General features: G+C 45.5%; 1 protein-coding gene across 1 annotated transcript in view; it reads right to left on the bottom strand.

Moving 5' to 3' along the window:
- Window positions 1–23,232, bottom strand: part of SOBP (sine oculis binding protein homolog) — a gene marked incomplete at both ends in the record, with an annotated part of 101,824 nt that overhangs the window by 13,670 nt on the left and 64,922 nt on the right. Inside the window, one exon of the mRNA XM_081997419.1 lies at window positions 22,465–22,560. Coding sequence (XP_081853545.1) covers window positions 22,465–22,560 — 96 coding nt within the window. The remainder of the gene's footprint in view (window positions 1–22,464; window positions 22,561–23,232) is intronic.

The raw sequence follows: 23,232 nt of genomic DNA, 5'->3' as shown, positions 1-23,232 counted from the left end.
TTCGCCGCTGGTAATGGTACGCACCACCCCGCATCCCAGAATACATTCAGTTTAAAGAGCAGCCCTCTCTCTGGAAACCACATTTGATTAGAACAGCCCTGGGCGAGGTCCAAAATCTGCCTGGATCAAGGAAAAGTGTGTCACATCAGTTTCAGCCCAGGACCGAGACGTGTCACATCTCTTGCAGATTGGGCATGGAGAGTGGAATTCATTTTCCCATTTCCTCTGGAGTGGGGGGCTGGAGAAGATGAAGCCAAGCGAGGGAAATTGCTCGGCTGTGCACAGAGGAAGCATTCTACGTCCCTCTAGCTTCTCTTGCTGCAAGGCACTGATCCTGGCTGCAACCCAGAGCCTGTTGGTACAGACCCAGCTCCCCTTCCCCCTTCTATTAGCACAAAATCACCAGTGGAGAGAGGCTTATTCTGAGCAACTAACTGTTCAACTCACTCTTGGGCACTCCCATATGGAGCAGGTAAGACTGAAATAAGGGCCAGGGAAAAGAAGACATGGGGAATGCAACAGCCTGTACATCCTCCAAATAGCGAGGAGAGGAGAGGAGAGGAGAGGAGAGGAGAGGAGAGGAGAGGAGAGGAGAGGAGAGGAGAGGAGAGGAGAGGAGAGGAGAGGAGAGGAGAGGAGAGGAGAGGAGAGGAGAGGAGAGGAGAGGAGAGGAGAGGAGAGGAGAGGAGAGGAGAGGAGAGGAGAGGAGAGGAGAGGAGAGGAGAGGAGAGGAGAGGAGAGGAGAGGAGAGGAGAGGAGAGTAAGGGGAAAACAGAAAAGAGAGAAGAAAGAAAAGAAAAAAAAGAAAAAACAGAGAAGAAAAAAAAATTACTCTGTCTCTGGTAGGTAGGATTTACCATGACTCTTATGGTCCCTAGCTATCTTAAACCACTGTTTTTCAGGATTTTAGCATTAAAAATAATAAATCAGGAGTTATAAAGATCTGAAACTGCAGCCTAGAGCCAAACATATGGTGAACTAATGTGGAGAAAACTTGTCTTCTTCTGCTAATGTCCCTCTTTTACTAAAAGCATTCCTGCCATGAAGCCAGGCTTCCTTCGACAGGACCTGCCGGCTGCAAGGGTGGTGGGCAGCAACCAGCTTTACTTGTGACTGATGCCTGAGGGAAGGAGGGCCAGCCCTTCACGTACCCTGCTGCTCACTATGGTGCTTTTGTCAGGTCTGAAACATTTGCTGGTTCTCAAGTAAAGGAAAATGCACCTTCTTCCTTGGTGATCTACACCTACCTCTTTCTAAGTAGAGTATGGATGTGGAAAAAAAAGTCCCACTAAGACTTTTCTACTCAAATGAAAAAAGGGACTATGTCTTATTTATCCCTCTGTTTAGAAAGTGTTTAGCACTGGAGCGTACCTGACACCCACCTACTTACATGAATCAAATCTATTCTTAGTAACCCCAAGATGAACCTGGGATAATGCCACTGCAGCCAGTGTTGTTTTTTCAATTTGAACCATGTAACTGAGAGTTAAATTTGGCACAAAGTATTAATTTCTCACCAAGGAGAGTACATTACTGCAGAAGGCATCAGATGTGCTATTTGGTAAAGAACACAATTACAGAGGACCCTTTAGTAATGCATTGTGTTACTGTAGATGGCACTCATTCCTTGCCTGTATGTAAGATGCAGGCTGTGACTGCATAGAATTTATTATGTAAATGCATCATGGCAAACCCTTTCATACTTACAAGATCACGCAGATGATTTTCTCATTGCATGACATGTGTGACAAACAGCTATGTGGAAACTGCACACCAAGACAAAAGAAATCAACGTATTTAAACCTTCACCCTGCAAGCGTATTGCAATCAAGGCTCTCAAGAGTGCTATGCTCTTTAGACTCCTCCTCAAAAAGGACTAACTCTGTCTTGCTTCCTCCAGCCCTTTTCCTTCCCTAGGTCTTTCCACAAAACTCCCTCTGACAACAATTTCACAGGGTAGAGCACCACTGGAAATGATCCTCATCAAACCAGCTGAGAACTGGCTGGCAAATGAAGACCAGTAGCCATCAGGTACAAAGACTCCTAGCTGTGTATTTGTTCAATGAACTGAAGTGTTTCCTTTTTTTTTTAAGGGCTTTTCTTTAAATTTATTTTAACACCCACCCTGGGTCAAGTGCTCCTCATCCAGTGACCTACAGCAGTAAAAGGTTATGCAGATGGGGTGCCGAGATGGGACTCACCAGACTGGCATTAAGTCATTCCCCGCAGACACCAAATTCCTGAGTAACTTTGGACAAGAGGAAGGGTAGGCAGTGAAATAATCTGGATGGCCTGGTTTTAGATATTTACCTTGATCACCTGGCTCAGGTCTGTGGACAGAGGTAGGGATCTCAGAAGGGTGGATCACAGCAGGAACCTAACTAACGCTTGTCCCAGCAGAACTTTCTCCCTCCATTCACTGCAGAGCTCAGGCAGGTCCCTAAAGCAGGGAGGCTTGTTATGTTCTTTATTTTCAGTCTCTATCTTTGACCTTCCTTTTAAATGAGGTGAAGGCTTCCCCTAATCTGACTAGCCTACTTGCTTAGAGCATGATTTTTTTTGAAATGGGAATAGGGTTGTCCTACGTGTGTGTACAATATCCAGTAATATCCAGTACCATCACACACAGTGGGTGTCTCTAACCACCACAGTCACATGAACAAAGTGCAACGCTACTATGGGGCTCTTTCCACTCTGTGGAATCAGCAACCATGAGGGGCTTTGCCTGAACCCAGACTTTAGAATTTGGTCCTCTGCAGCTAGGTATAGACGTGCGCACACTTGGACACTCGTACATATCTTCTTACATGAAATATATGGAATGACTTGTTGCAGGATGCAATATAGTAATGGGGGAAAGGAAGACAAAGTATAGCACATTTACTAGTAGAGAATATTGACTGTTCTTCACATCTACCAGGCACATTTATCACCCTGTGATATAGGAGGGGAGATGACTGGGAGGTGGGGACATGCCAGTTAACCTCAGGCACTTGTCCAAGCACAACGAGAGATCTGAGGTATGCATGAGGGTTGAAATTCCATTATAGGTTTTAAATAATTAAACACTACATGTTTGGAAGCTCATTCCTTCCTATTACTTTTTAAATAATTAATCTGTATTTACATCTATTGAACTTCATGGAGCTATACACATAACAAAATTGAGTCAAGCTGCAGGAGAGAGATTCTTCCTGTCTGACAGCATTACAAATGTTTTTTGTTGTATACAGTAACTTCAGCTATGAGGGATCAGTCAAAAACCAAATCCAAGCTAGATGCTGTACATCACAGGCACATGTGTAAGGGGTTTTCTATCAAATTATTCACAAGCAATCAAAACACTAAGAGAAACTGTAAATCCCCAGAGGAAAAAAATGTGCTTCTAACATCTTCGAATAGCAAAAAGTGATTCAAGTTGGAAGAGAGTAAACAAAAAAACTGCATGCATTGTTCCTGTTGAGCGTATGCACTATGCTCAAGCTAATGCTGTCAGTTCCATGTAACCTGTACAACTGTTGTCCCAATTCCTGCAATTGAAAGTGCTAATCTCAAACCCTAGAATAACAGATATAACAGAGCAACAGAATCTAGAACAGAAAAAAGAAGGAAAAAAAAATCTTCTCTAGAGTACTTCTCCTCCCACAACACGTTATTTCCCTCTATTTACTTCTGGTTCATGCTGAACAAGCCATTATATACGCAGCAGGTTTCACCCAACTGGAACTACACGTGATGCACCGAAGCGAACAACCGACACTGCTCAAACCTTCAAAACAATAAAACGCTGAAACGGGCTCTTGAAACCATAGCTCTGCCCTGGGAAATGAATCTGCAGCAATGGCATCAAGATTACATGTGTACTCTACATGTGATTTCCAGCTCAAGTTAGCTTCTATTTACAAGTAAGCAGATATATATGCATTCGCTTATGCAATTCTCGCTGGCATTCCTGCAAATTCAGTCTGAAAGTCCAACTAAATTATTTCCTTTTCAAACAGCGTTAGTACTAACAGAAATGCTGCTAGCCAAACAGTTCCTTCAATTATAATAAGTGGAGCAAAGCTGCCTTCAAACTGAGATCTCAGTTACACCTGCACAGTTATTCTGGAAGTTAATTAGATTGCACAGGGCTAAATATGGACTTAATGCACTCTTCAGAGGCCTCATGATGGCAGAAGACATACTAGGGAGAGAAGAAAGAAACCAACTTGACTTTCAAGCCCCAGGTTTGTTTTGCAAGGAAAGGAGCAAAAACATCGGTACCTGTAAGTGAAGCAGTCATGCGTTAGAGATCATGGAAAGCCAGCGTCACCTTGCAGGGGAAAGGTTCGCTTAAAAAACTTCTTGCAACGTTCTTATTTTGTAATCGTTGTTAAGAAAAAAAAAACACACACAAGAACACCTAAATCAAGGGAAGGCATTGGATCCAATAATGACAACTCCCCTGTTTGCTCCTTTGACCCATGCAGCTCTAATTCAGAGTCCTGAGGACAGAAGCTGCACATTTCTGAACGGCAGAAGACAAACAGGGCTGCAGAAGAAGGGACCACGAGGTCAGGTTTCAGTGAAAGCCAGGCTTGCATGCCAGGCACGGAGATCAAGGACTGACTAACTCAAAGCACAGGAAGACTCAGCGCTTCAGATGTCAGCTGTTTCAAGGATTACAGGCCCTCCTGCTTCTGGTGTCGAGGTAATAATCAGAGCAGCGGACGCGCGAGGCTCCTCGCGGTGATAGCTGAACGCACAGCCCTCGATTTGGATTCAGTCTGGCGGATTTTGTTTCCTTTTCAGACAAAGCCAACAGCGCTAAGTATTCATATTTCAAGGCTGTTTTAAGGATCAAACCCCATCTTACTTAATAAAAAGACGAGCAAGATTCAAAGCAGAAAATTATATGGGAGCTTCACATACAGTAGGTGGAGAGGCAGGATACTGTGACTTTTCATCAGAGGTATTAGTTCAGAGATCGGTGCTAATGACAGCTTCTTAAAAATGTCCCCCTCCCACCCAGGATTCATGTTTTCATATAAACCCTTATTTTGGCATATTATTTTATTGTGGAGACATCTTCTGTGTACTGGATGGCTTATGCAAATTAACCAAATGTCCTATAAATTAGTCTTGAAATGCCTGGGATAATGAGCTGCTTGCATGGTGAGCAGTGCACAATATTGAAAGAAGGACTCTTTGCAGGTTGGGAGAGCCGGGGAACATTATAAATGTGCCCAGGCTGCACAACAAGGCGGGATGCTCCACTGGCATTGTGCTCCTCACCCCAAAAAGCAATGCTGACTGACTAGAATAGAAAAATGCAATGCTAAAAATTGAAAACCCCAGTAATTAGCTGCTAGGCAGACAATCTACCTCTAACTGCGGAAACCCAAGCCTGCACGTCTTCTTAGCTGACTTGGCCAATACATTTAAACCGGTTGCAGGCTGGGTTTTCCTCTCTGCATAATTTGAATTTTCACTGAAGGCTTTTTGAGATATATTATGTACGTGAATGGTATTGTATTCAGTGCTTTTTTTGGACATGTGCATCTGCCTACCAAAAGTCATACTTCCCTTGTGTTCCTTAGCTGAGATGGAGAATGCTTCAAAACTACACTCCTGGCTGTATTTTAAAAACAAATGTTTTAGGTCAGTTGCCATTTTCTTGTGAAGTGTAGATTGAAGAGCAAACTTTACGTACAAAGGGCTCGTTCTCAACTCCTGACCCAGGCGGGCTGTCTGAGGTGCGTGAGGTAAAGGATAATAAATCAGATGACGAATCAAAAAATACACCACTTGCTTTTGGTGTGTGCTTAATTGGCATTCCACCTCTAATAATTACATCCACATTGAATTTGTGTGTGGGCACCTTCATTTGCAACATCACAGTAATTAAATGACATTAGCGTTAGAAGCAGGTACGCAACAGAGAAAGTGCTATTAGCATTACTTGGCAACAACGACAGCCTTAAGGATGCCTTTACCTTGCGTTCCTTTACTTCGTTATTGTCACAGAACTAAAGTGGAGAGGGTGAGGGAAAGTGGATGGACAACGGGGATGAAAACCGGAGATGGGTTTTACAAACGGAGCAATTGCCTTGCCTCCTCCCTCTGTTACTTCCAGAGCCCCACGTTTTCTGCTAATGTGGAGCAAGCCATCAAAGGAAGCCATTTTATCTCTTTGTCCTGCAATAACCACCGTGTGCTCCTGAGCACCCTGCCTTGGAAACTCCCCTGTTCGCTGTTCACAGATAGCACTGGAAGCTCCTCAAAGCACCCGAGGCTGCTACGCCAACGGCAATAAAGCTGGCTCCCTGCTGTCAACGTTACAAGGATATGGCGAGCGGCTGGGCCAGCCGCTTGGAGCATGAGCTTTGCACTGACGACAGCTACCCCGGTTCGGTGGCATTTTATCTCAGCTGACAATCGTGCAGACAAAAGGGATGAGGTAAAGGCGAAGCAAGCAGGAGGGATTCATCGCCGCGATCCCACAAGAGCTTCAGAAGTGCGCTTATGCCCATTTTCTGAATGGTGAGCAGAGACAGAGAGGGATACGGTGACTTGGCCAGGGTCACGGGGGAGATCTGTAACAAACAGAGCTGAGGAGCGAACGGGCGCCGCATTAAGGACTAATAGCAGGCATCGAGGCAATCTTCCTCATAAGAAGCTTGGGGCTTAGGTTCAGAGTCACAAGCCACCCAGTTGGGTCACACTGAGAAATCAAGCTGTCAGCAGCGGCAGGTAGCCGACGGGTGTTCAGGTGGTAAAAATCATGTTTAGTAACATCTGGGCCTTACAACATTTAGGGAAGGGGACTTTCTACAGCTAGCAGCACCGCGGAGACAAAAACTGCAGGAGCTTTGAAAATAAGTGTGGACATCAAAAGTAAGTTAAGCGATTTATCATGGACCTGAGGAAGAAGATAGTTAAACTGAGAGAAAGGAAAGATAGTAATAGAGGGAGAGAGATATTCAGAAGGGGAAGAGAGACCTAAGGAAAAATTTGCATGAAGCAGAAAACTAAAAACAAAGGCCAGAAATAATTAAACATGGAAGAACAGCAGATACTCTTAGGTGAAAACAGCTCAGTTGGAGTGCCACAGGGGTGATCCCTGCCTCACTGCAGCTTTCGATAGAGGTACCAGCCAGTGCCTGAATTCTGGGTGGAGGAGCACGCTGGTGCTGGGGACAGCCACAGGAGGAGCAGCCCGAGCAGGCAGGCTCCCGGCGCACGGGTACCGAGGCAGGTGAGGTGCAGCCGCCGTGCCCCCCGCTGTGCTCCGCTGGCTCCCTGCTCGGCGTCGGCAGCGAGTGCAGCACTCACAGCAGCTGTTTCAATAACATTTTAAACCCTCCTGCCCTCCTTTTCAGAGCTCCAACATGTAGATTCAAATCCCTGGACATTCACAAGCAATTATTTTCTAATGATGCTAGAAGCAAAGCTTCCAGTCCTATAGCTTCAAAACACCCTGCCCAGCCGTGTTCTGCTGTTGACCTTTTCAAGACCTAAATATATACGAGATACCTAAATAAGATAATTGGCCAAGTATAATGCTGGTGTGAGCCGGAGGCCTTTTACCAGAGGTGACACCAAGCCCCCTCTAAGCAGGAGAGAAACGGCAGGACCTCCATCCTTGCTGGTTTGCCTCCTGTGTTCAAAAGCTTCTCTGATGCTCGCTCCTCTCCTGATTTTCTGCGATTTTATTCATGTGCATCCCAGTGTTGGGTTTCACAGTGGATGTGCTTAGCTGTACAAACTGTGCCAAGTGACCTTACTGGAATGGCGATGTTGTGCAGGAGACGGTATTTTTGCAAGGGCAGCCCCACATTCCTATTTTCCACTGCTGTATGAGAACAGCCTATCATGCCATATAAGATATAAATGTTTTGTGGCCTTGTAGATAAGCTAGATGACAGAAAGCCGATCCCTCACCATGACCCCGCACCACCACCACGGTGAAGGGATAAGGAACGAAGCTGATGGCTTCCGCACAACAAACAAAAAAGCACAGAGACAGTGTTTGCTCATTTCAGTGTGCAAAGCTGACTTGTTTAAATATGAATATGTTGCTTATAGCCAAATTTTAGCAATAGCAGCCCTGTGGCATCTATCACTGTTTGCACTTTTCCTAAAAATAGTCGCATTGTCTCTGGATTTTTTCAGATGCCGCGTCTGCAGGTAGTTTTTGCTCCTTCCACCCCATCTCTACCCATTACCATTCCCCCCTCCCAGGGTATATCGTGCTCAGGAAGATACAAACCATGCAAGGTTCGCATGGTGTCATAATCACCTGAAATAACTTCCCTGTGCTCACCAAAAGTCTGTGCCCTTTTCTCTCTTTTCTCCTCCCACTTGCTCTCTTTCTCTACCATACTTACAGGCAGGGGTTCCAGGCACAGCTTCAGAATGCCCCCAACGCCCGCACTGAAGAGTGAGGTTGTCTAAAAAGGAGCACACGTGCTCAAGACTGCGGAGCAGTTTCTCTCAGACCAGATCGTGCTACTTGCTGCTTCTCCATTTACAGAAAAGTGAGCGATTTTCTTTTTCCTCTCCTGCAGCCTACAGCACATTACAGATATGCTTTAGAATCAAAGCACCGGCTGGAGGAACTAACAGATCTTCTCCATTTCTAGCTTTTCACTTTATATACTCAGATTCAGGGTGACCTGCCTTGAGTCAGGCTCCTCCCAGAGCTCACCCAGGGGGCTGCATTTACAGCTGTGAAGAGGAGCGGGTCCCACCCAGGAAACAAGCAGCAGTGAAAAAACACACAATGTGAAATCTAAACACTTCAGGTGCCCTCCGAGTGCCGTGGTCCAGGCACTCTCTAAACCCCTCTTCTAAGACAGAGCTACGTGGAGCTCCTGGGGGATCAACAAGGTCTGGGCTATTCTGGATTTGCCCTCTTTGCAGTTTTCTAACCCTGAGAGCACAGGGAGGTCCCCACGCCCGCAGAGGCTTGGCACCTCCGGCATGAGTACCCGCATCTGGATGGATTTTGGTGCAGGACCAGGGCTTCGCACACCAGGGATGCGGTACCTCCACGACACTCTTGCTGTGGCAGTTCGCCATGGTATCGATGTGCTGCCCTTCTGCCACTCAGAAAGCTGCTCTGAAAAGAAAAGGCAGGTTCCCCAGGCCACGCAGGACATTGCTGGCTCAGCACCTTGGAACCCGCAGACAGCCAGCACAGACCACGATATGCAGTGCCCATCAGTCCACAAAAATTCAAAAAGACATTTCCACATCTGCTTGCAATGTACCTGCACTAGTGGCAAGCCTTAATGTTTTACAGCAGAGCTATTTTCTCCGCTGTGTTAATCAGATTAACCTGCTTTCAGCATGTTTTTCTAACAGCACGGGGGGGGCAAAACTGGGCCAAACTCGTCTACACGACGGCTCCTCGCAGCACTCGCGCAAGGCAAAGTGGAGGCAAACAGCGGTGGGATGGTAGTAAATTCGACAGAGGGGGGCACAGCCTGTACGCGAGCAAGGTACCGCGGCTCACCCAAGCAGGCTGCCGCAGTCTGGGCGGCCCCCACGCCCTGGCCGAGCGCAGAGGCGGCCGCAGAGGGACAGCAGCTCGGGGCCACCAAAGGGATGGGGCGGCACTGGGGGGGAAAGCCACCATGTCTGTCACTGCTGCTGTGTGTTTACTTAGGGCAGCTGAGATTTCAGCAAGGTCCCCAAGGAAGGATTTTGATAACCAGATATCTTCATTTACGTGGGGGGTATGTCAGCAGCCAGGCCCTCTGGTTATTTCCTTTCACCGACCGCAGTGATCTCGAGCTAATCTGAACTGCGGACAGCTTGCCCTCCTCCAGGCCTCGGCCATGCCTTGCTACGGGGGAGACTTTCGGCCCTAAATTTGTGGCCAGAGCAAAAAGAGACCTAAAGCTGGACTGTGCAAGCACGTCAGCTATAACCCCTCATTAAATGAACATGGCGTGGTGAATAAGAAGGATGACGGCGCGGAGCCCTGGAGTGCACCCGCTGGGGAGAAAAGCACGTGCTCTACACAGCGCCCTGCAGTCTCTCGGAAAGGAAGGAAGAGGTTATGCATAAGGTCAGACTGGACACGTTTTCCAGGCCCTGCAGAGCCCCGGTGCCTGCGTGCGTGCTCCTGCTGAGGACAGCGTTCCTCCCGGGGCGCGTGGTGCGGCCGGGGCTCCGTGCGCCGCGGGTGCCCGCAGGCCCGGCAGCCTCACCCGCCTGCTCCTCTCATGGCGCCCCGTGCCTACCATTTAAAGAAGAGGCTGGACCCCGAAGGATTTGGCGGTTACCGTGAGATAACGGTCCCAGGGATTTAGTAATACAAAGTGAAAAATAACTGGTAAGGGAAGCGTTTGCCATTTCTCTCTCCTGAGTCAATCTCCTAGCTCTTTTAGTTGCCGGCATCCTTCAGCCCTTACGACTTGGTGCCGCGCCAGCTGCAACCCCGTACACCGGCACTGCGTAAACCTGTCTTTGGGCCAGGTTCGCACCCACTCGGAGACTCCTTTGCACCACTCTGGCAGCAGAAGGGGGCCATGGGAGCACACGACATGTGCACCACCTTCCCAGACTCCTTTCTACTGCCAGAGTGATGTAAAGGCATCCCTGATTCGAGCCAGAATCTGGCCCTTGGCTTAATGCGTTTAACAAATGAAGCTGCTGTTTGAACCCCAAAGACAGAGGGAGGGTCAGGAACCGAGTGAGCACCAAGCGCTTCCTCCCTTGGCAGCTGGGAATCCACGTTGTTAGAAAGTGGAGATGTATGGGGTGTGCTCGTTTCCTAAACCACAGAAAAATCTCTCAGAAAATGACTGTTTCCTGTCTTAACTGAGGAGACATTAATTTCAGCGGCACGTGCAGTAACATTCATTCAGGACTGGCCACAGGTGGTCAATTATTCCTCTGCCTGTCTAGAAGAAGCATGTTTACTCCTCATAATAAAAAGTATTAGTACAATACAGAGTTTATTGCTCAATTAGGAAAGTGACACACAGAGAGTTACAGCCTCTTGCGGCGAATACAGCTAGAAACGAATTTTTGCAGCTAGAAATTAATTTTTGCAGCTGAATGAAATACCATCCTCCTCCCCATCAGATACACAAAGCCCACGCAATTTAAGGGCCAACTGACAGGTATTTTAGGACCCCTATTTAACTAGCCTGGACAACCAAATATTGTATTGTCTATTAAAGCTCTAGATTATAATTGTGTTCCTTTATCTGTTTAAAATATTTCTAATTGATCATTCAGGCACTGATTAAAAAAAAAATCCAAAAAGCACAGATTTGAATTTTGGTCCCAAGCATAAACATTGTAGAACATTGCACACATGCACACTTCGACCACTTTGTGGGATCCACACTCACTGCTCTGCTTGCTTCAGTTACTATGCATTACCTGGGCAGTCAGATTATTTTTAAATACCTAAAAGTAAACCTCAGAACCTGTTTTATCCTATTGTGTCAGATAATAATTCATAATAAATGAACTCCTCTGCAAATACCAAGGGTGTTGTGCTTAGCTATTTGGAGTGTAACACGACATTAAATAATAGATATTGCTTTGCACTTATAACATTTTAATCTCAATCTCAAATTGCAAGCAAAGGCAATTTAAATAACAGCATCCCCATGTCAAAGCTGGGGACCAGACATCTAAACGCAAAGTTAGCAGATACCTAACTTCGAGCATACAAGCAGTCCCTCTGCTTGAATTGAATGGCTCTACATGCAAGTGTAAATTTAGACACATGCAGAAATATACAGTTCAACTGGTGACTGTATCGATGGAAAATGTAGGTGTCATATGGAAGGTCATTATCTAGTTAATGAACAGATATAGCACATCTAAAGGTGGTTTACCCAATCGTAAATCAGCACGTAATTATTTTGAGTACATCACGCTCTTAGAAGTGTTTGCCTTCCTCTGTTAACTACCAATGGGACCTAGACAGGGAGCCCAGGTGTCAAATACTGAGATGCTACAGCTAGGCATGTGAACAGAACCATGTCCTAAAACAAAGGGTGCTGTGGAACTGGGAAGAAACATGGCACAGGTGAGAACCCGAGTGAAAATGTGGACCCAGCTGAAGCTCAGACTGAAACATCTATTTTCTCACTGTGAGTGCCACTGAGGGCAACATTTGACCACCTGAATCTCACAGGAGTGTTATCCTGAGGGATATCAAGCACAAGGAGACATGCACGGTCCTTAAAAAGAGAAGAAACCTCCGGCATGATGAAGGTTTCACTTCAGTTGCTAATGCTAGTTTGGTGCAAGGTGTACAGCATGGAAATAATTCAGATTACTGTGAGCAAAACGGACCCTGCTTGTAAAGAATAGCTATGCTCAAGATGCTGCTGCACGTAAATCTGCATGTATAGCCCCCCTGAAAGACTCCAGTTTGCAAAGGAAAACACAAACAAGAAGACTTCATATAGGCAAACAGACACTTTGTCCCAGAGAGAGAGACAACAGCGCATCGAAAAATGTGCAACACACTGTGCCAGATAACGTTTATAAAAATGTTGACAGATATCATCCCCTGTCTGACTTATGGAGCCATCAAAAGCTCACTTCCACAGAGCATTTTTGGACCCTTTCATTGAGTAAATCACCAATTTAGAATCTGTCAGACTTCATTACACAGATTAAGCGTCTCTCCTTGGTTTCATTTGTTATGCATTAATCAGAGAGCATTGGTGACTGTATCCTCTCGCACAACCAAAGCCTTTCTGCCATTACATAGTAAATTTTGTTCTTTCTAGCGTTTGAAAAAAAACCCCAACACAACAGCAGCACGGCTTAGTTGCTATGCAAAGACTTAGAGCCACTGCATAGGGATCAGTTCCAGAGTTTGGTTTGATTCGAACCAAGGCAGGCAAATTACACCCGGATGGGATCTGACAAGGTTTTCCTGCTTGCCTGTTTCTCTCATCTACAGGTGAAGCGCGTGCTCAGTCCAGACCGGCCCTGAGCGATCCCCACAACCTTGCGTGATCCCGATGCGTGTTTACTGCCTTCCAGCTCGATGCTTGGTGCACTTAAAATACTCAGTACCAACAGACAGATTTATTATGAATGCTGGTAGGGATCTTTTTTCTCATTGACTAGATGTGACTCAAAAAGTTAATGGTAATTGCTCTCATCTTCATTGAGCAATGTGAGAGAGAGAGAAATGGGAGCAATTTGCAGATCTGAGAACAGGTCATTACAGGTGTGTTATATTAGTGTATTCATGAGCCCCCTGAGACAGCCATGCTGCGATATCCAATAACTTTCTTAATGTGTAATTACACACCATTGGACTATAATTGATTAATTGAAAAGAGAATGTAGGCAGATGCTAGGCCAAGGCTGCTGCTGCTCATTAAATGAATATGTCCTTGCTTCTTTTTAATAAGTTAAGTGAACTACTCAAAAGCAATTAAGTGAGAACTGAAATTCATTAAATTTTAAGTAATTATTGGTATTAACTTCTATAATAAAATGCAAGATTTCTATTTTGGGGGGGTTTCCCACCCCGAAAGCGATATAATCCACGTCACTGCCGAGATGTAAAAATAGTGTCTGCTACGGACAGCAGTGAGCTGCAAGATACACGCTACTTGCAGACAGATTTTCTTCAGTGTGCCTTCAGATAACTGCGTGACATTAATCTGCCTCCCTGGGACATCGTTCCTGGAAGCCCTGCACAGTCCTACAGCTTCCCAAAGAGAAAAGAACATCCCAGAGCACCTCCAAGCCTCCCTAATCAGTCCGGCTGAATGGTGGTCGGGCTCTTCTCAACCCTTCTTCCTGGAAAGGCTGGGTCTTAACTCTGAGAAAGAAAAAGAGCATGGGCTCCCGATTTTCAAAATCCCACTTTCTTAGTGCTGTATGTTGAAGCGGCCAAAGCCTTCAAACTCTTTTCCTTTTTAATGGGGAGAACAACGCATGCAGCAAGATGAGGCAGAAGCCAACTGCACCGTTAGAGAAAGTCACACTGGGCTACGCAGGCATCTTTTCAGACGTGACAAAACCCGTTCTCATTAACACCCTGTGCAAGTGAGAGCCGGGGTCAGAGGTACAGAAGGACCTGAGCACCAGGGGACTAAAGCTAGTTTTCTGGTCTGACCCTGGTGCTCCAGGTACAGCCGCGGCGAGATGCGGAGCGAGGGACAGCTCCTCCCAGGTAGCTGCCAGCGTGCCCCACGTCGATACTTCCCCCGGGCCCTACGGAGTCATCTGCATCTCCTGCACAGACCCCAAGGAGAAAATATTTATAGCTTTGGGTGATGACTTTGGGAATTTTCTTTCCAATTTACATGGAAGGAAATCTGACAAATTTTATTTCACCGCACTTCACTTCCTTTGGAACAAGGCATATCTTTATTCTTTAATGTTCCATAAAAACTGTCTGAATTTTATTTAAATTGGTTATGAATGCCAGTTTCATAAAGCAAAGCCACAACTCACAACTGGTTTTCTTTCCAAGGGATACAAACCTGCTTTTTATTTTTTCAGTTTTACAGAGGGGTGGGGGGGGGAATGGCTGACAATTTTTCAGGCTTTTTTACTTTAAAATTTATTGAAATTGGTATTAAAAAGTAGCCTGCTAAAAATGCATTTTCAGCGAGCAGTTTCTTAACTTTTTACTTGTTTAAATTCCCAGTCAATAAAAAATTTAGTGGGTTTTTTTAAATCATTTTTGAGAAAGCAATTTTTCAATGAGAACGTGTTTAATATGAAAATTGTAACTTCAGTAAACACATCAAATGAAGAAAGTAAAGAGTAAAAATAGAGTAATACAACACAGTATTGCAGTGAGGAGAAATTAAGGTTGGAGAAATTATTCAGAGGTCACCAGTAATTGCACATTTATTAATAAAAATTTTAATGCTTGTTCTGGGAAGGAAGATGACAGAATTTGAGCTGTAATGGGATTTTAATTAGTTCCCTTTTTAACAAATACATTTTGCTTCTCTTTCGAAATAACGGTGATGCTAAAAATTAGAAAATAGGCCTCCTTCTGAGGAAAGGCAGGCTTGTGTTCACAAAGTGTCAAGTATCACATCCTAAAATAATGCCCCTGTATTTGGTATGAAGGAAAATGCTAAACTAGAGACACCAGGGCGAAGCTGCTTGCTATTTCTAGCTTACCCAAGGCGAGCGCTGCGGGAAAGGGAATATGACTCGCTGTTGGCTCTGGGTGGCCAAACACCCACCATCAGTAGCCGTGGTCTTTCCCAAATCTGCCACGTTCCCATTGCCCATCTTCCCGTGCCGCCCACCCCCCTCACTGTCACACTTTTTTATTCCACCTCTTTAGCTCCCTGACTTGTCTGCCTTAATTCAGTTCACTGGACCGAAAAAGGCAGGGATTACATAGAGCTACTGGGGGTACCAGCCTGCTTGTGCGGGGAGCCACATCCCTGGCCACTGGGGAGCTTCATTCCTTTTATCCCCGTCTCCTTCCCATCCTACTCCCCGCTTCCCATGCTCCTGGGGATTTTATACCTTGTCTTTTATGTGTCACTGGGAACTGGCAGAGACTTACCCTCCTTGCTGCTCTCAAGGGTTAATGGCACTCCCCTGCCCACCTCTGCGGGAGGCGTGGGGAATCCCTCATCCCTCCTAATGCTGTAGGTCATGGTCACTTGCTAACCCACAGCATAAAAGGAGTGAGGTTTGGGTCCTACTTCCAGGAGAGCTGCTATCTCAGACTTGCTATGACAGGGTTGTATTTTCTGTAAGTTCCTACAGCTGGTCTCTGACTGCAGCCTTCAGCTTTTAAACTTTTTTAAACATTACTAATAAAGATCATGTTTTCTATGCTTCAAATGAGCTGTTAGCTGGCCTACAGCAATTTTTGGTCAGAGAGGGGGAAGACATCTCAAAGCAGTTGTTCCTCTTTTCTTGTCTACAGAATACAGGGCATCATTCAGAGCCCACTTAAAGTTAACGGGAGGGATCCTATTGATTTCACTGGGCTTTGGATCAGAGGTTGTGGAGTCCTAAAAAACCCCATATTTCTTTAGCATGATGGTGGTACAGAACAGGGGAAGGGGAACAGAAGGCCTGAAAGGCAAAGGAAGTGTCTCAGGCCCCCCGAGAAGGTCTGCTGCGGCCCCAGGAACAAGACCCAAACCTCCCAGGTCCAGCCCACACTGCCGTAATGCGAGCAACAGCCATCACTTCCACTACGGGCTAGAAAAACATGATTAACAAGCAGGGCAAGAGGGACACAGCCCATGCACCGGGCAAGACAGTGGACACATTTGTTCTAAAACAGTAAACAGATCTGTGTAGACAGGCATAGAGCCTATCATTTCCCGGGGACAGCACGTCGCAGGGTGGCGGGCAGGCTGCAGCTCGGTATTCGGTCCTGCATCATCCCGGCGAGATGCCTACCAGGGCGAGCTGCCGAGGCAGCCAGTGCCCTGTGGGTGCCTACCTGTGCGGGCAGGCAGCAGGCAGGCAGGGTCAGCCGGAGCCGGCTGTTGGGGCTCCCCTCTCCCCTCGGGACTGCAAACCTGCCCGTGGGCTGAGCGCTGCCTTTTTTCAGTGCGTTCACCCAGCGCCCGTGGACTTCAGCAGACTTCAGTAGCGTGCATAAGGTGAACACCACATAGCCCTTCGTTCAGCCTGGCAGCAATTAAGGACCAAAAATACTTTACAATAATTTTGCCTGGTTTGTTGCCCTTGCTTGAAAAGAAACAGAATGCAAGCTTTTTGGTGGGGCTTTGGGGAGGTTTTTTAAAAAATATTCTGCTATAGCTCATGAACAATTTAGTTTTTGAAAATGAAACATTACAGGCGATCAGTCTACGATATGACCTAAGCTTCCCTGCTATTTCAGTCATAAGAAAGGTTGAATTTCATGTGGCCAAGATTGCTGAGGATTTAAGAACATCAGTATCAATTCACTGCTACAATTGCTTTTCTCAATATTTTTGTTCCGGAGCCATAACTGCCATCCTGACAGCTCTCTGTGCCTGATCCAAAGTCCCTGAAACCAACAGCGGGCTCTCCGTCAGCTGTTATGTGTCTTGCATGGCCATTTGCTCAAATCACTGCGTACACCACGGTGCAGCTGATGGAGCACTACCAGTCGCGCTCAGACTGCGGCGGCAAACTGAGCAAGAAAGTGATGAAACCCATCAGTAAACCACCAAAAAATAGCACCAGTGGCGAGATGCAGCGAATATCGAATGGCGCTGAAACGGTGGTGGGCACCACCGTGGAAGTTTTAACTCTCAGCAGGCTCAGTACCGGTAGCTCTATGACCGGGAGCTCCATGGGGTGCCACAGGTCTCATCCCCTTCTCCCCTCCTGCCTCTCCTGGGTGTCCAAATCGCCTCCTGACTGCAAGGTCAGTACCTTAAAGGCTAGATGTGGGCCTGCAGCCCTCGGAGCTGCTGGGCGGCAGTCCCCCTCCAGCTTTCTGGACGAAAGCTCTATGTGTCCCAAAGCCTGGGGCAGGATGAAGGCAGCGCTCTTCCTCCTCCTCTGCTGGTTTGCCCCTAGCAGGGTGAAGGAAGAGCCAGGGAGAGCTACAGCAGGGAAAAGCCTTTGCTTTCTTTTGCCTCTCTGCTAGGAATAAGGAGGCAGCATGGGAGACAAAAAGGAGGGAAAGGCAAGAGAAGGGATGAGCAAAGCTATCTTCCCCAAATTCAATTCTCCTTTGAGGGCACTGCGGTTATAAATGGACTGATGGGTATTTCCTTTTAATGCTGAAGCACTAACAAGGAGTGGTTTTGCTTGACACTGAGGCACAGGAAACAGGACAGGTACCTTAAAAAAAAAGAATCCAAACCTCACTTTCTGAAACCAAAACTCTCATGGCCTCTCCAAAGGATGCAGATATGCATATTTACATTTAACGTGACTACGGCTCCAAAAGCTACTGGCCTCCATCTGATCACAGATATTCTCAGTGCTTTTTAATACCAGTCTTGTAGGTATGCAATCTTTCCCACATTCCAGTAACACTGCCTGCATCCTTGCTGCCCTGTCCGGATGCCCTACGTGTGCCATGCTTCCTGGCCCTGCCTCTAGTGCTGGAACAGCAGAGCAAAGCAACATGACTTCAAGTGAAGCATCAGCTGTAGCTCTGGCTCCTCTCAGCCTTGCCATAGCCTCCCCAAAGGCCTTTTGCTTGTAGGAGGATGTTTTTCATTTCATGTTTCAGTTGTAGATGTGTTTTCAGAGCTTTCTCTGCCTCTTTTTGTTAGTGATTAAAGATAACTGGCTGTAGGTGAATTTGCATTAAATCCAACAACAAGCATGTTTTATTCTGTGTCTTACATAACAGCTTCCAAGCACCAGGACTACCTGATAATTCATTGCATACTACAGTCAAGAATTTATCCTCCCAGAGCAGAACTACCAGGAGCAGACTTTTTGATTTCAAAGAGAAAAAGATCATGATTTTACAGCAGGAAAACCATGGATCACAGCTGGGTGTGGAACTGGAAATGAATATTTTTTTCAGGGTGTTTATGTTTTGTTTGGTTATTTGTTTGCTTTACATATAATCCCATAGCAGTGGGTGGTACTCAGATCATCTCCATAAACAAATGATCTGGATAGCAACCTGGCGTTTAATTTCCTTAACCCATCAAACCCTCCTTTGCTCATACAGCAGCATGCCAATCTGAAACCTTGACTCAATATTCTGGGTAACTGGGGCAGGGGGAGGGGAAGGACGAACTGTTGGTTTTTCTTTCCCACTTTTGTTAAGAGGCATCCAAGCATGGCTCTTCCTACCCTGACTAACCTGGGTAGGTGCCAGATGGATTTTTCCTTTCTCTAGGCAATGGCTGAGGAATTTCAGCTGGCTAGAGCTGGGGCTGTGGGCTTTTCACTGGCCTTTTCACTCCAGCCTACCCTTTCTCCGCAGTTAATCCCCACATCCACTATTAGCTGGACTGTAGTGCTCCTTGACAATCAGCTTCCAGAGGACTAAATTCTGCCTTTTCCTTCTGGAAACAAAAAGATGTGCCTGAAAGAAAAGCTTCCAGCCACTCGTGAGTAAGAAATTAAAATCCTGAGGCAGAGCCTATGGGAGAAGAGTGGACGGCTGGCCAAGACAGCATGCTGGCCTGACTCTTTAAAAATAAATTAGCTTTATGGAGTTCTCAGTATTTATCATGGGTAGCTAAACTTAAGAAAACAAGATTCTTAAAAATACTGAAAAGTTCACAAGGAAAATCTGATGTCCTCATTGACTAGAGCATCTTAACCACTTTCTTTTCTACAACAAACAGCATGGCACACAACACCGTATCTGGTTTTAATGCGGGAAGTGAATACCCTAACCTAATCCTGTAACTGCACAATGGCTTTCTATCCCAACCAAAATCTTTAATTGTCACTGTTTTTCTTAATGCGCAGAACTACCGTAAGCACTTCAGGGGGTGCTTTTCCCTAAATTATATCTCTTTCTTCCTCCTATTTCCTATCTAGCGTGCTCTCTCAAAAAAAACAAACAAACCAAACAGCAAGTTGTACCTCACTATCCAAATTATCTCCTATTCTGAGGAGTAAGCAATGAAGAAAGCATACAATCTGTAATACTCTGTGTTACTGTGCTTTCAAATCTCTCCAGGTACCGAGGAGTTAAAGCTCGCCGTGCGTGCCTGTGACCCGGGACGTAAAGATTCAGCCGGTGCAGCGCGACTCTGGCGGGAGAGCCCAGGCCGGCCAGCCCAGCGGCATCGCCCCAGCCCCTGGATCCCGCCTGGCAGCACCCTCCCGGCACGAGCACTTCCCAAACAGGGGAACCTGCGCCTGCTGGAACAAACCTTGCTGGAAAATGGCAGCTGAACCCTAAAGCAAAGAAAGCACTTTTGAGCTGAAGCCTCCAATTTCACCTGACAGGCTACTACACTACTTACTCTCAACTGCACTGAGAAAACTCCAAGGATTTCCCGATTCTCAAAAGCATAAACAAGTTTCAGTTTCTCTCTCATTTAAAAAACCTCAGCTTTTTGCTCAGCCAGCATCTGACCCGCACTGTTAGACTCTCGGTAAGTTTTTACTGTTGGAAAAATATTTTTTTAGAGGAAACAGCTGCCCCCACTCCTCCTTTTCATTTTTTTCCCCTCTACCCTCCCAAGGAGACAATTGCTAGCACAAACATAGGAATACTGACTAGCCTTTAGGAAAAAAATGCTGTCTTAGTGGCCAGTTCCTGTGAAATTCACTTTACTCTTCAGCACATTTTAATATAGCATTATTTCCCAAAAGGTAAATATATAGAATGAAAACCACTACCTCTCCGTGAAACATGTAGTATCTTCAACAAGTAACACTAGTTCCCCTACCAAAGCCTAGGCTCTATGGTATTTTCACTGAAAGTTCCTAAAATACATCTTTAAAGATAGCAGAGGTACACATTCATTATGTCTCCTTTTTTTTTTTCACATACAAATTGAGTACAGATTACATGCCTGCCAATTTTGTTTCCAATAGCATAGGAAAAATAAAACTATGACAAATTGCTTTTATTACTTCCTTAAACAAGAACTGAAACTTGTCCAAAAAAGCACATGAAAGACTAACTTGGATGACTTCAGCTTTTGCCAGTTACAGGAGTGATATAATAAAACAAAAACTTAAATGCATATTAATAGAGGAATAATTAACTGGGCATTAAAAGAATGCTTTATTTTAATAGCACAAAAGGGGTTAATTGGTTCATTGATTGCTTGCACTAAAAATAAAGCAGATTTTCAATCGAAATAATACATGACTTATTTTATATCGTGTTGTCTCACAACTCTAGTACTGAACTCCTCCAACACCAAGAAGCCCTATTGACTTCAGGGGCATCTTGGTGTCCTGTGATGGTTCGTCAGGCCTGATTTGACCAGCGGCACAAATTAATTAATTACTTAAGCATGGCCTTGAAGAAACAGTTTCACTTACTTGGCACAAGAATTGTGACTGCACCAGGAAATCGCTTTTTGTGTTTGTCTCGTTTCCTCCCCTTAGGACGTAGCCCTGCTGCCCCTGAAACCAGGAGCTTTGCAAGGGCTTTAAGAAGCAGCAAGATCAGGTCTTATGGGTCACATCGCTTTTGGCTGGGGAGAATTATACTGGGGAACAAACTGACCCTTCCGAGTGACACCTGTGGCTCTAAAAAGCGTTGTCATTACCTAACTGGGGGTTGGCTCAGCACAGGGGATGCCTGGGGGGTAGGTGACCCTATGACCCCTCTAGTGCCGGTGAGGCCAAGATGCTCTCTGCTCCGGCCACCGCCGGGAGCGGGGACTGGCCACCACCTCTGGGCTACTGCCCTCCAGTCTGGGCTTCTCTGATCAACTGCCTGAATCTGGGAGCCGGCTTTGGCACTGGGTTACAGTCGGCTTATCAGCTCGACTTCACTGGATGCTGCACCGGGAACACCAAGGCTAGCCCTTGGCCTTGCGTCCTCTACGGGGGAGGCAAACACGGGTTTTAACGCAGAGGAAACGCAGCTTGCTCCTCCACCGCCGCCCCCCGCTTCCAAAGTTATAATGAGAAAAAAAAATGTCGTTGTTTCAAAATATAACCCTGTGTTCTGACTCTCCACAAATACTTCCATTTAGCCAAACGATACATTTTACTTAAGTACAGCCGAGAAAAAAGGTGGATGCGAGGGAGAGATCGACCAATGCATCTAAAACTCTCTTTTCAAAAGCAATGCGTGAATCTCTCTTAAATATATTACAATTCATTCTCTGTTTACTTTAGGCAAACAGAAAAACTCATCTTGGAGCACTCATTTTTGCAAGCTAATCGAGAACATTAGGTCCCAACAGATTCATTTAATAGAAATATAATAGGCATTCCTGCTTGCTTTTAATCTTGCCTAGCTGCAAATGCTAAAATGAACAGCGAATTAACCCTGCCTTGGAACACAGATCCTTTCACAGCTGATACAATCTCTCCTACGGCTTGCAAACACTCCAGGCTCCCTGTATGTGCTTTCCTGGCTTTCGCTCTTTCCCCGCAGCAGAGGAGAGGAGTGGGGTGGAGAGGAAAGGATGCTCCCGCCTGCATGCAGCTAGGAAGGGGAGGAATGGGCGAGCTCTAAAGGGAGTACTGTGTGTCAGCAGAACGAAAGGCGGTACTGCCACCCGAAAACAAGGCAGAGCTAAAAGGTGGATGGGAGAATGAGTTTTGGGGCACCTCGGGGAGGGGAGGGGGCTTTTCGTGCATCACCAGCTGCTCCCTGCATGGCTCTCCCTGATTTACCATGCGAGACAAGGTAGTACGACAAGGCCATTCATGTGCTGTCATCAAATATAAGAGATTTTTCAAGCAATTTGAGATTTTAAATTGTTCACGGATAGCAGAACTAGCATTAGAACACTAAACAGGAAAAAAAAAACCTATAATATTTCATAATGTATGTCATAATGAACAAAAGCCTTTCAAAAAAAAAAAGAACGGTTTTCACTGTGCTAAAGTAACAATCTAGACTTGTTGTAAGTATGTTATTCTTACAAGTAGTTCGCAGTTATTCTTGAAGGCAAGTCTTGGAGTTTCCTTAGCATAGTGCTGCTGGGGAAAATTTTCAGCATGTCCATCTTCATCTCTAGCCTGAAGGGAAATATAATGGCCTATTTAGGGACTTACAAATAATGGAAGGAAAAAAAATAGCTAAAAGCATAACAGCTCAGATCATTAAAACAGACGGGAATCCCAAAACACAACATTATTTAAAAGTTTGTTTAAATACGCAGTACACCTTTTAGATATGAGAACTTGGGATGCTGTTTTCTTACATAGCTTAGGATGAACATGCAAATTCATTGCATTGCAAATAATTAGAACAACAAAAGACAAACCCAAAATGAAATATTTGAGCTGGAAACTGTAAGTAACTCAGGGTTTCAATTTACTCCATTGCATTTTTCAGGATTACATTACATACGTACTCGTTTAAACTTTTTGACATGCTTAAGCAATGCCTAGATAATTTACTTGTATTTTCAATTTAACAGCAAGGCCAAAAAAATAAGTAAGCTTTCATACTCATAATTTACATGTAATACTATTATAGATAAATGGATTCCCCCTCCATGTTTAAGCGAAGCTTTGAAAGGAGCAATCATCTAGCGAGAACAATGATCCTTCAGTCAAATGTGGTCAAAGTATTTAATGACAAAGATGCATTAAAAGTTACCGGGTATTTGGAACTATGCTGTTAATTAAGAAAGCTGAAGTTTAAATGGAGACATTACCAAAGCCCATTAGCAATCCTGCTTGCAT

This window comes from Phaethon aethereus, assembly GCF_964289735.1.
Source record: "Phaethon aethereus genome assembly, chromosome: 3".
NCBI lineage: Eukaryota > Metazoa > Chordata > Aves > Phaethontiformes > Phaethontidae > Phaethon > Phaethon aethereus.
The sequence above is the reverse complement of the archived record's forward strand: the minus strand, read 5'-3'. Positions and strand labels throughout refer to the sequence as shown.